The following is a 13,869-nucleotide window of genomic DNA, read 5'->3' on the forward strand; positions in this document are numbered from 1 at the left end:
CTGGAAGGTGCACGTCATCCATTCACAGTGCTGACAGATCACAAAAATCTTCAATATCTTCGTGAGGCAAAAAGACTGAATCCAAGACAAGCAAGGTGGGCTCTCTTCTTCACTCGTTTCCATTTCATCATTTCCTATCGTCCAGGAACAAAAAATTGTAAAGCCGATGCTTTGTCAAGGATGTTTATTGCGGATGAAGATCTCTCTCCCCCAGAAACCATTCTTCCTGAGAAAGTCTTTGTGTGTCCCATCGATTGGAGCCAGGAAGATGAGATTCCCGAAACCACCAATGTTCCGCCGGGTTGTCCTCCAGGAATAAAGTATGTACCCTTGCAACATCGGACATCTCTCATCACCAAAGCTCACAACTCTGTCGGTACTGGTCATCCGGGCGCCCAACAAACCCTCTCGCTGCTAAAACATCGCTTCTGGTGGTCTAATATGGCAGAAGACATCAGAAGGTTCGTGAGGGGGTGTAAGGAATGTGCTATGGCCAAAACACCAAGGCATCTACCCCATGGTAAACTACGTCCTCTTCCTGTTCCTCGTCGTCCATGGTCACATGTAGGTGTGGATTTCGCCACCAATCTTCCTCCTTCTCAAGGTAACACCTGTATTTTCGTGGTGGTAGATCGATTTTCAAAGATGCTACGATTAATACCTCTCAAGGGTTTACCAACAGCAATGGAATCTGCAGAACTCCTTTTCCAGCATGTGTTCAGATATTTTGGCCTCCCAGAAGACATCGTCTCAGACAGAGGACCTCAATTTATATCTCGAGTCTGGAAAGAATTCTTCAAGCTGTTAGAGGTAACTGTGAGTCTCTCTTCAGGTTATCACCCCCAAACGAATGGTCAAACGGAACGTAAGATCCAGGAAGTGGGTCGCTTCCTCCGAACCTTCTGCCATAACCACCAGGACTCTTGGAGCCAGTTTCTACCCTGGGCCGAGTATGCACAAAATTCCCTACACCAGCATGCTACGGGTCTTACACCATTCCAGTGTGTACTCGGTTACCAACCACCCATGTTCCCCTGGACTGGAGAACCCTGCGACGTACCATCACTGCAGCACTGGTTCCAAGAGAGCGAGAGGGTCTGGGACTCAGCTCATCATCACCTCCAATCCGCCATCCGTCGTCATCAACAGCATGCAGACACCAGAAGGTTCCCTACCCCGAACTTTAAAGTTGGTGATAAGGTTTGGTTATCCACGCAAAACATCCGTCTCAGATTACCTTGCAAGAAGCTGAGTCCCAGGTACATTGGTCCCTTTACCATCATCAAGGAGGTCAATCCGGTAGCCTTTCAACTTCGTCTTCCAGCACATTACCGGATTCACCCCGTATTCCACGTATCACAATTGAAACCATTTTACTCACCTGTCACTTCTGTTCCTCCCACAGGACCTGGTGAAGAAGCCCCCCCTCTTGATGAGGAAGAAACCATCTACACCGTCAGGCAGCTCCTGGACTCCAGACGACGAGGTGGGCGGCTTGAATACCTGGTGGATTGGGAGGGATATGGACCAGAGGAAAGATCCTGGGTTCCTCGTGATGACATTCTTGACCCAGAACTCCTCAGTGATTACCATCAAGCACATCCAGACAAACCTGCTCCCAGACCCAGAGGCCGTCCTCCTCGGCGTCCTAGAGCTCAAGGGTCCTCAGGAGCGGACCCTCAGGGGGGGGGTACTGTCACGGATTTGCCAGGTCCTTCCACACACACCCCTCATCATCACAGATCACAATCACCAGAGTACTAATCAGCTGCACCTGTCACCTCTCATCAAGCCTTCCCTTTATATACCACTCACAAACACACAGTCATCGTCCGGTCTCGTCACAATAACATTACTGTCTATGTGATTACCAGACTCTCTAACTTCTATATCTTTTCAGAACTTCTCCTGAACATCATCATCGTCATCATCATCATCTTATGGATTATCTCTTCCCCAGTGTGTCTGTGTGTCTGTGATTCCCCTCTGAAGACCAACAACATTCATCTCTACATCTGCATATTCTATTATTCAATAAACTCTGTTACATTTTATATATATCTGTCTCCGTAGTCTTCTGTCAGTGACATGATGAAGGTCTTTGTAGCAGTGTAAGGATTGTGAGGAAATCTATTTTTGTTATTATGCTAAAAATGTGATGATCATGTGTGGCTTCTGCTTAGTAATTCTCCACATATTGCGGCAGCTTTTGTGTGTGTCTCTCGCACACATCTCACTATCTCTATATACTTACATATGCTAAGGCGCAGTCTTTTCCCCTCTCTTCTATTGGATACACATCAATACAAAGACATATGAGTCATAGCAGACACAAAGGTGTTACAGCGAGACTCTGTGTGTGTTGGAGGGGATTTGATGTAAGATATCTTCTCCTTAATACAGCAACCACCCGCACGCACACACACGCATGCACAAACATACACATGCCCACCATATTTTTCTTCCCCATCTTTGATTGGCTTTAGAAGTCTGAGATTTACTTTAGAAAGTCTATTTAGTTAAACGGGGCACAAAACCAGTGGCCTTGTCTGCTCATGAGATAAAGCCAGGGGACCACAGAGAGACATTTTATTTCCCTAAATGTTCCATTTTTGTCAGAATTACTAATCTCTCTTTCTTTTCTCTGTGCCTGTCTTACTTATTCAATATCTTCCTGCCACCTGTCTGCACTTGGGCAGAACAAAAGGAAAGAGCTGCAGACTGCTGCAGGGTTTGAACTGTAAAAGAAATGTAATAAAATGTTGTGTAAATGTAAGACAGAGCAGAGTAGTGGTGTAAGACACCTCATATACATACCTTATATTATTTAGATTTTCTTATACAGCTAATTGTAATTGAATTGTAGTTCCAAAACGAAATTTTGTCAGATTTAGGTCACTTCTGGTATAAAAAGTATAAAAAGTACACACACACAGACACAAACCCTATAGGACATCCTCAGCCTCTGATCAATAGCACTGATCTTACTCATCCTCCCATCCTTTCATTTATCAATAGTTTACTCACTTCATGCTGGTGTATAGTTTCTCTTATACTAGCTTTATCTACTTTGATGATAAGTGACTGTAACAGAAGAGTGAAATTACATCTGCCTCCTACCAGTCAAAAGCCTAGAGAAGCACAGATTCTCTTTAATTTAATGTTGTACAATCAAGAAATAAGACTAAGCATTGTATTGTAACTAACAAATAAACCTGCATTTCAATTATCACATTCCTTAAATTACAGTTTGAACTGCTAAAACACATTTTTTTAAACCATCACTCATTTTCTTAAAACCTTAAAGGAATAGTCTACTCATTTTCAATATTAAACTATGTTATTACCTTAACTAAGAATTGTTGATACATCCCTCCATCATCTGTGTGCGTGCACGTAAGCGCTGGAGCGCGCTGTGACGCTTCGATAGCATTTAGCTTAGCCCCATTCATTCAATGGTACCATTTAGAGATAAAGTTAGAAGTGACCAAACACATCAACGTTTTTCCTATTTAAGACGAGTAGTTATACGAGCAAGTTTGGTGGTACAAAATAAAACGTAGCGCTTTTCTAAGCGGATTTAAAAGAGGAACTATATTTTATGGCGTAATAGCACTTTTGGGAGTACTTCGACTCGCCTGAAAAGTCCGCTCCCCTTCTCACTCTCATAATGGGAGAGGGAGGGTGTTACTGCGCCGAGTCGAAGTACTCCCATAAGTGCTATTACGCCATACAATATAGTTCCTCTTTTAAATCCGCTTTCCGTCTTAAATAGGAAAAACGTTGATGTGTTTGGTCACTTCTAACTTTATCTCTAAATGGTACCATTGAATGAATGGGGCTAAGCTAAATGCTATCGAAGTGTCGCGGCGCGCTCCGGCGCTTGCGTGCACGCGCACGGATGGTGGAGGGATGTGTCAACAATTCTTAGTTGGGGTAATAACATGTTTTAATATTGAAAATGAGAAGACTATTCGTTTAAACACAAATCCAAATTGTCAAACAAAATTCACAGAAGCTAGCAAAATCGAATAATTCCTTCAAAACCATTTCACCTGTACTCAAAATCAAACTAAGTTTTCAAATCATACACAAATAAGTCTAAAACACTACAGAGGATCTATTAGATACCTTAAAAATGGAAAACACAACATCCAGGACATCTGCTTACGGAAAAATACATGTTTATTGTATATAACAACCCACTTGACAAATACTGTTAAAAATCTCTATTACTGTAGTCACTGTAAGTTTAGTTCAGTGAATATAGTGAACACTTTACTGTAAGTTCTGCAAGTAATAGTACGCTTTCAATATTTTTCTGAAAGCAGCACTTGAATTTTGTAAAAATCAGTAATCCAACTAGCCTAACACCAGACCAGTCTCATAGATAATGAGACGTGGTCTGGGAACCACATGCTAATTTTCTCGTATTTGAGGCGTGGTTTCCGAATACCCAGAGCCATTTATTGGGCGCTACAAATGTCTATCAAATGCACCTGTACGTAGCTCATAGCCAATCGTTTCAATTATACCAGATGACGTATGTAGAGCGACATAAATTCAAATGTAAACAACTTTTATCGGTTTGTGTGCACAGAGCTGAAAGCTATGCAACTAAACGGGTAGCTGTATATTGATATTGAAAAGCAACACAACTTAGTGGCACTGTAACAACCACAGTACAGGCATATGACAATATGATATTAATAAATACCACTTACCATTTATAAGTTAATTGAACTTCGTCGACGACGATGTCTAGCAGGTTGGTCCTATAAAACTCCGTGATTATCAAGTCTTGCCAAACATCCTTCTTGGATATGAAATTGTTTAATGGCAAAAGATGTTCTCTTTTTATAAATAAACTTGCATTCAAACTACTTCAAACACTATCTAAGGCTGCACTGAAAAGTAACTTTGCATCTGCTGCAGTGTTGGATGAACAAAACTGCTTCGGTGTGTCGCATAGTCGTCGTCATCGTCTTGCTGCCCCCTCCCTGTTCTGTGATTGGTTCCCTATTTCAGTGGCAAAATTGGTCCATAGTTTCCATGCTAGACTTGCAGCATGAATAAATTTGCGTGCAAGGCAGCATGGGGAAACCCAGGCTACAATCTAATAGCAAATTTTGCCAATTGCATCGTCTTTGGTGTCCAATAGTTGGGTTTGTCGCTATTTTACCCAATCATGGGTTTAAATAAATTACTATACTCTTTAAAGGTACCATTTGTAAGATATTTGCAGTAAAATATCCAAAAACCATTAGTCCGGTGTTATATATTTTTGTCCAGCTGATTACTAACAATATCTATAATGTTTTCAACTACTTGTAAATTATGAGAAAATTGCTGCCCTAAACAGTGACACGGGGCAGTGCTGTCGCCTGTAAAAAACATTAATATCTACGTTACCCTTTGTTACGGCCTTTACTGCCGTAAAAACCACATGACAACAGTGTCGTGGACAAATGCGTAAGTAATAGCGTCTGTCGGGCCACTCGCTTGTTTATTGTAAGTTTGTTAATCTGAACACTTAATTCTGTGCTGTGTTAACACACCATCCTATTGGACTAATACTGTAACATCTATGACTAACAAATGCGTTTTGAACATTACATGAAACCTTACATAATGAAAAAAATGATGTAATAAAACACAACATTTATAAAACCTGATTACTTTACCTCATGTGTAACATGATTTCTCGTTCCCGTCTGATTGATGGCCATCAGCGTTTGAGTTAAAGACAACAAATCCCATAATTCCACGCTGCTTCAGAGCATCATTAATCTACGTCATTGTTATTGATTTGATCTGGCGCCCTCTAGCGGCGTGGACTATACAAATTGCATCTTTAATCCATTTTGAATCAAATGTAGTAAATGTACAAACCTTCGGTTGACATTGAAGTATGATGAATTGATATATGTCATAAACCTTTTGGCAGTAGACTTGCAATGTCTCAGCAGTTAGAGTGAATATAGCAAAATGTATTAAAGTCTCTAAAAATAACTTAAATGCTTAGTTTCATAATGTCAGTTTCTTTCAAGTTTCCAGAACAAATCCGCTTAAAGGCTCTTAAAAGGCTTCTGCATAAATTTATCTTCTGATGTTTGTTTTCGGTCGTGAGAGCGTGCTGAGGCTAACATTTGCCTTGCAGATTTGCATTGCTGTAAGAACTCAACTCAACTGCAATTTAATTTATGGAATTTAACTTATATATAGAAATCATTTACGTAAGAGGGAGGTGAAGAAGATATATCGTTGTGCTTTTGTTGACAGATAAGTAAACAACTTTCGTCTTATGTACTACTATTACTGTTGATGTATTGTTTGTATAGTAATAAGATCTGAAAAAAACTGTGAAAGTAGTAGATGTGGTGTTGTTTACTTGCATGCACAGAGATGAAACTGCAATCAAATCTAGGGACCCCTAAACTTGTTAGTCATTGAATGTGGATCACTGATTAGATCTGTGTTGTTTAGCAGATTGTGTATGACTCATAGAGTAAACTCACTGCAGTTGGCACTGATTCATTACCAATGTTTTTTACAGATAAATCATGATCCCGTACACACACACACACACACACACACACACATATGCACAAATAAAAACCTGTAACCATGGCAATATTATCAGTGGGAAGGAAATCCAGTGGAAATCAGAACATAAATCTGTTATAGAATGGCATAGATAACATTTCAATATAGTGTATGCTGTGTATAACATTACAGAGACTCAGACCGAAGTGTCTTGAAATGCGCAGCTTTGTTTGATGCATTGATGTAATTTGAAACAGGAAATGAAGACAGAACATATTAAATGGACCCTCCCTCTTTTAAATAGCCAGTAGCGTTTAGTTTATAGCCTGGAATTAATGAGAAGCTTACATGTAGAATGATGTCATAAAACTCGTGATTTATATGTACTGGCAGAAGTGAGAGATGTTTTGAAAGCTTTTTTCATCTGTGTGAATTTTGTCAGTGTTTTGAACCATGCTAGTTTATAGATATCCTAAACAACATACAAACAATCCTTTCTCATTTCTCCCTGAAATGGCACAAATAATGCAAAAGAAAAGGCTGTGATCAACTATTTATTAATGAAGGGAGAAGGCTACCGGGAAAGTAGATGGAAACATGGAGAGAACAGTAAGACGTAATACAATAAAAGACATCTCTTGGGAAAGGCAGGCGGAGGTCTGAAGGCTTAGTCAGGACAGATGGATTAGCCAACTATATTCTTTAATGACAAGACTGCCACCTCCAGGTTATAATTACAAGTACAACCAAAAGTGAAAATTATTATTAGGAAAACCATACAAATACTTGGCATTGATTCAACAAAAGTTGCTGAAAGCATTCTTTAGAAATGTTGGCCCATATTGATTGAATAACATCTGGCAGTTGATGGAGATTTGTGGGATGCACATCCAGGGCACGAAGCTCCCGTTCCACCACATCGCAAAAATGCTATATTGGGTTGAGATCTGGTGACTGTGGGGGCCATATTAGTACAGTGAACTCATCATGTTCAAGAAACCAATTTGAAATGATTCAAGCTTTGTGACATGGTGCATTATCCTGCTGGAAGTAGCCATCAGAGGATGTGTACATGGTGGTCATAAAGGGATGGACATGGTTAGAAACAATGCTTAGGTAGGCCGTGGCATTTCAATGATGCCCAATTGGCACTAAGGGGCCTAAAGTGTGCAAAGAAAACATTCCCCACACCATTACACCACCACCAGCAGCTTGCACAGTGGTAACAAGGCATGATGGATCCATGTTTTCATTCTGTTATCGCCAAATTCTGACTCTACCATCTGAATGTCTCAACAGAAATCGAGACTCATCAGACCAGGCAACATTTTTCCAGTGTCCAACTGTCCAATTTTGGTGAGCTCGCGCAAATTGTAGCCTCTTTTTCCTATTTGTAGTGGAGATGAGTGGTACCTGGTGGGGTCTTCTTCTGTTGTAGCCCATCCGCTTCAAGGTTGTGCGTGTTGTGGCTTCACAAATGCTTTGCTGCATACCTCGGTTGTAATGAGTTTTTATTTCATTCAAAGTTGCTCTTCTATCAGCTTGAATCAGTCAGCTCATTCTCCTCTGACCTTTCCAACAAGGCATTTTCGCCAACAGGACTGCCGCATACTGGATGTTTTTCCCTTTTCACACCATTCTTTGTAAACCCTAGAAATGGTTGTGCGTGAAAATCCCAGTAACTGAGCAGATTGTGAAATACTCAGACCGGCCCTCTGGCACCAACAACCATGCCATGCTCAGAATTGCTTAATTCACCTTTCTTTCCCATTCTGACATTCAGTTTGGAGTTCAGGAGATTGTCTTGACCAGGACCACACCCCTAAATGCATTGAAGCAACTGCCATGTGATTGGTTGATTAGATAAATGCAATAATGAGAAATTGAACAGGTGTTCCTAATAAAGCATGAGGCAATGACTTTGGAGGCATGACGGCATCTCCGGGAAACATTCGGACACACTTCATAGGCAGGGTAATGGAATTCTGTTTGGAATATAGACAGAGAGTGCCTTTGTGATAACTACAATACTAATTTCTTTCTAGAAAATGTGTAAAATGTGAAAATATATCTTTATTTACACTAAATTTGTGCTCCATGCAGCCGCTACTTTGCCACCATTTTATTTTTACGAACTTGACCAGGCTCGACCAATCGCATTCCTCGTGCACGCCCAAGCATAACATTATAACATTGTCAGACAGGACAGGTATCTCAGGAGATGGGAAGTAAACCAAACATTGTATTCGGACTTTCCATGATCTAGCAAATAGCAACATGACCCACTATTAAACGATCCAATCAGTTCTTGATGGATGAATTCAAGTCTTTTCTCATTTTAGAAGCCGTTTCACTCAGATACACATCACCATGGGGAAAATAACACAATCACTACTTCTGTTTCATGTTGACTTTAATGAAGCACCTACATCTTGACGTATCTCTGTTGCCCCCTATAGGGCTGTCTGTGTCAGTGCAGCAGGGATTTTTATACTCTGGCCTTGCTGGATTTAACGGTGCTCTGGGTTGCATGACCGTGGGGGCGCATTTCATCTTTAACTGGCGAACACACCTCTTATCCATTGCAAGTGGTGAGTAATGCACATGCAAAACCCTTTGTTGAATTCTTTCATTAACTACAACTAAAACATTTCTTCTCTCTTTAGCATTTCTTTCATCCTACTCAGATATTGCTTTGGGCAACCTGCTGGGTTTTGTGAGTACACATCTCTCTGTATAAAGTCAGTAGGCTATATATTAGAAGTCTATCTCAAACAAGGGCTTTAACAAAGTTCTAAAGGCCTCAAGATGTCTTAAAGGGGACATTTCACAAGACTTTTTTAAAGATGTCAAATAAATCTTTGGTGTCTCCAGAGTACATATGTAAAGTTTTAGCTCAAAATACCATATAGATCATTTATTATAAGATGTTAAAATTGCCACTTTGTAGGTGTGAGCGAAAATGTGGCGTTTTTGGGTGTGTCCTTTAACATGCAAATGAGCTGATCTCTGCACTAAATGGCAGTGTCGTGGTTCAATAGTGCAGATTAAGAGGCAGTATTATCCCCTTCTGACATCACAGGGGGAGACACATTTCAATTACCTATTTTTCACGTGATTCCAGAGAATATACAACTTAAAAACTGATTTTAACTTGGTTTTCACAGACATGGTCTTAATATTGTTGTGGACAGTAAAGTAAAAAAAATGATGAGATCCAATGCATTGCATATTTCCCTCTTACCTGTGCAGGTGGGACTCCCACCCAGCAGTTGGGCTTCCACCCTGACAGGCACTTTGATGCTACTACTGACAGGGAAAAACCTCAGAGGATACAGAATCCCTATTGAACAAGTAACCTCACCAGAAATGAACTTACACCCGTGTTTCCAATGGTCTGAGGCCAACACGGATGTTGCTGATGTGTAAAGGACAAGACACGCATCCAAAATGTATCAAATCATTCAAAATATTTTACATACATTTCCAAAAACTATGCAATATTTGCGTGACATGAGACAGGTGCTTATTTTTAGATAATGCACACATTAAAAATCTATTAATTTGATTTTACCAAGTAAAAAATATGCTTATGGGCAATGCATACATATAAACATACACAAATAAAAACAAGAGGATGTCTGCAAGAAAGAAAAGATTTTATTGATGCTGTAAACATGTTTCATTATTACAAAACTGCACTGTAACCAAGTTGTACATTACATCACTACCTAGGCTGAGGCCTTTCAGTGTACATATTACAATTCCAAAATTTAAACTCACAAAAAACAACTTTTAAACAAAATATATGGCTGAAAATAAGTTAACATGCAAAAGGATTATTTACCATAAATGTACAAAATCAGAAACTCCATTAAACAATATCTAAATAACAATGTGAAAAGATTTATTTTATTATGCTTGTTTGATTGCCATGGCGTTTAAAGAAGGCTACTGGTTAAAGATTAAAAGGCATATTATTGAAAGAGTGTACAGACGTGCATACGATTAGTGCATCTGTTATTAAAGCATAAGAAAGGACTAAAATCCTGCCTCTTTAAAGAGCTGTAAGTAAGTGCGTGCATGTGAAAGAGAGAAAGTTCAGAGTAAAAGCTATAGAAAAACCCTATAAGAGGAGTAAAGATCATTGCATTTTCATGTGTCTGTAAAAGTCTTTTTTTAAGTGTCCTGAGCCTGTCCATGACTGGCTGGAGGAAAGATTGTGTGCGTGTGCTGAATACAAAAGAGAAACGTTGTGCTTTCAGCTCCTATATCCATATACAATTACAATATAGACACTGTCATTAAAAAACATCATTATCCCCAAAGAGCAAAAGATTTATGTGAACCAACAGGAGCTCAAGATGCAGCAAAAAGCAACAGCAGAAGTAAGATTTATTTAAAATGATTAGTAAGGATAAAGCTGTAAACAAGTGATCTAGTTTTTATTTCGTCCCACTGTGTTTTATTATAACATGAAACCTAAAAGGCCGTTCACAACAGGCAACACCATAAAATACATTTATTCACGCTTGGTCTTATGCAAAATTGTTGTAATAATCTAAGCAATAACCTGGCTTACTAAAAATCAACCCAGCCTTGGGAAAAGGACATAAGTTTATCAAAATATTTAAGACTCATTGGTATGAATGAGTTAATAGAGACTGATAGGATTGCTTCTATTAAAATCCTGCCACACTGCAAAAAATTACTTTCTTACTAAAAATATCTAAAAATTCTTAAATTAAGACGTATTTTCCTGATGAGCAAAAATGATCCAGGAAAATAAGTCTAGTTTTTAGACAATAAAAATATAAACTAAGTAAATTAGTGCTTAAAACAAGGAAAAAAATTGCCAATGGAATAAGAAAAAAAATTATTCCACAAATTCTCTTCAATTTGATATTTTTTGTATAAAAACTAGACTTATTTATTTTGCTCATCATGAAAACACATACATGATTTAAGAATTTTTAGATATTTTTACTGAAAACAAAATAAAAATACTAAGTACACTGAGACTGCGCTGCTCTCAGTCATTGAAGCCCTAATGCAGGCAAGGGCAGCCTCCAAATCATCTGTGCTGAACTTACTGAATCGATCTGCCACTTTTGACCCGGTCAATCACCGCATCCTCCTGTCAACCGTCATGGCTATGGGTGTCTCTGACACAGCACTTCTATGGTTCAAGTCGTACCTCTCAGGCAGGTCATTTTGGGTATCCTGGAAAGGTGACATCTCCGAACCCCAATGTCTCGATACCGGGGTGCCTCAAGGCTCTGTGCTTGGACCACTGCTCTTTTCGATATACATGACATCCCTGGGCTCTGTCATTCAAAAACATGGATCACCATCTCCAGCTTAACCTTGCGAAGACAGAACTGCTTGTCATATCATCTGAACCAAAGATTCAGCACAACCTCTCTCTTTGTCGAGTTACACTGGCTTCCTATAGCAGCTCGCATTAAATTTAAAGCTCTGCTCCTGGCCTTTAAAGCCACCACTGGGTCACCACCCCCTTACCTTCACTTACTAATACAGCCTTATGTACCCTCTCGATCCCTGCGCTCTGCCACCGAGCGACGGCTTGTGGTGCCATCTCAAAAAGGGGAAAAAACATTAGTGCGTACATTCTCAGGAGCTCTTCTTGGACAAAAGCGTCTGCTAAATGACTAAATGTACATGTAAGTAAGAGAGTAATTTTTTGCAGTACATGCGTGTTTTTGGACTTGTGAATAGGCCTTAAAGTGATAGTTCGCCCAAAAATGAAAACTAGCCCATGATTCAATCACCCTCAAGCCATCCGAGACACAAAGTCCATCATCTTTCAGACAATCACACTTTCTGTTTAGAAAATGTCCTTGCTCTTTTAAACTTTATAAAGGTTAAAAACGTGGTCCGTCAAGCCCAAACAGCTCCAGGGGTATAAATAAAGGTCTTTTAATGGTAATCGAACCAATTTTGTTAGAGAAACATTCATATTTAAAACTTTACAAATGAAAATAACTAGCTTCTAACATTTTCTAAAATAACTGTAAAATGTATTGTCTGAAAGATGATGGACATATGTATCTCCGATGGCCCGAGGGTGAGCAAATCATGTTGTAATTTTCATTTTTTGGGCGACTATCCCTTTAATACTTAACCAAAGCACATTCAACAACCAACTTTTTTCTAACCAGATCCCGAACCCTAGCTCCACGCTCTTACAAATAAAGGTGCTATAAAGTTTTTTTTATGGTTCCCAACTGAACCTTTCAGCCAAAGGTTTCTTCTTTCTGTGTGGAGAACCTTTTCCACCACATGGAACCACAGAGCCCAACAAAAGATGATTTTATCTTTACCAAACCATTATTTTTAAGAGTGTTGCCCCAGACACATTTGTTGCAGATTACAACAGCCTCCCCAAAACTACACCTTCTCTGGGCCGTGCTTCTCCACGAAGGATCTCCAAAAATCCAAGTTTTGTTAAAAATTCCATTCGCAAAACATCCGTAGGCTGGACTTCGCAAAATACACCCTGTGAACCTGAGGAAGATAGATGAAATGCATAAGGATTCATCAGTATTATGCATAAATGTGGAAGCGGGAAATAAGAAAGACGGATTCAAGTTATAAAAAATGTAAACGTAGGGAAGGTGATCATTCCTCCTATTTGCTTGTTAAGTCTGACATCATGCACCGTTCTGGGTCCAACCGATCTCAAATGCCATAGGGAAATAACTAAAAATAAACGCTACTATACACTTATCATTAGAGGTGGACAATATGACCAAACTTTTATATTGCGATATAATTAATTTATATCATGATAACGATATGTATCATGGGAGAGTTTTTTATCTTTTAATAAGGTTTTTGTGTTATTAAAATATTTAATGCCATATAATTTTCATAATTCTTACCAAAAAAACTTATACAAGCATAAAAAAGAAGATAAAAACAAGCGGTGCCTAAAGCGTGATGTGGGCGCGTAACCTCGATCGAGAGGATAGTCCAAAATCTCTACCGGTGGACAAATTTCTACCGGTTCAGTGTTGGAGAAAGTTACTTTTAAAAGTAATGCATTACAATATTAAGTTACTCCCCCAAAAAGTAACTAATGTTACTTAGTTACTTTTCATGAAAAATAATACTTAGGTTACTTTTAAGTTACTTTTGCCTTACTTTTTCTAACTTGACTGAGACTTGATCTCTTTCAGGCCTCACAGGTGTTTTTGTGGTGTTATGACTGAGAAGTTCTGCATTCAGAAAATCTGTATTTCTATCACAAAAATGTCAAGCTCTGGCCTGCCATCTTCATTTCTGACTGTTCTCGCTTAG

At 39.2% G+C, this 13,869-nt stretch overlaps 2 protein-coding genes across 6 annotated transcripts in view; one reads left to right on the forward strand and one right to left on the reverse strand.

Annotated features, from left to right (window-relative positions):
* The window catches only part of LOC129440195 (urea transporter 2), a 27,046-nt gene extending 16,604 nt beyond the window's left edge, over positions 1-10,442 (forward strand). For 3 of the 4 annotated variants that reach the window (XM_073859918.1, XM_073859919.1, XM_073859920.1), the window contains 3 exons: positions 9,006-9,137; positions 9,213-9,262; positions 9,799-10,442. In XM_073859918.1, the coding sequence (XP_073716019.1) occupies positions 9,006-9,137; positions 9,213-9,262; positions 9,799-9,975 (359 nt within the window). In that variant the 3' untranslated portion in view covers positions 9,976-10,442. Of the gene's footprint in view, positions 1-9,005; positions 9,138-9,212; positions 9,263-9,713 lie in introns of all 4 variants that reach the window. The other variant, XM_073859921.1, reaches the window with a different exon arrangement.
* LOC129440185 (protein O-GlcNAcase) overlaps positions 10,185-13,869 on the reverse strand; it is a 25,820-nt gene continuing 22,135 nt past the window's right edge. For both annotated transcript variants that reach the window (XM_055199356.2, XM_073859917.1), the window contains one exon: positions 10,185-13,074. In XM_055199356.2, the coding sequence (XP_055055331.1) occupies positions 12,938-13,074 (137 nt within the window). In that variant the 3' untranslated portion in view covers positions 10,185-12,937. The remainder of the gene's footprint in view (positions 13,075-13,869) is intronic.

Source organism: Misgurnus anguillicaudatus, chromosome 21 (genome assembly GCF_027580225.2).
Source record: "Misgurnus anguillicaudatus chromosome 21, ASM2758022v2, whole genome shotgun sequence".
Taxonomy (NCBI): Eukaryota; Metazoa; Chordata; class Actinopteri; order Cypriniformes; family Cobitidae; genus Misgurnus; species Misgurnus anguillicaudatus.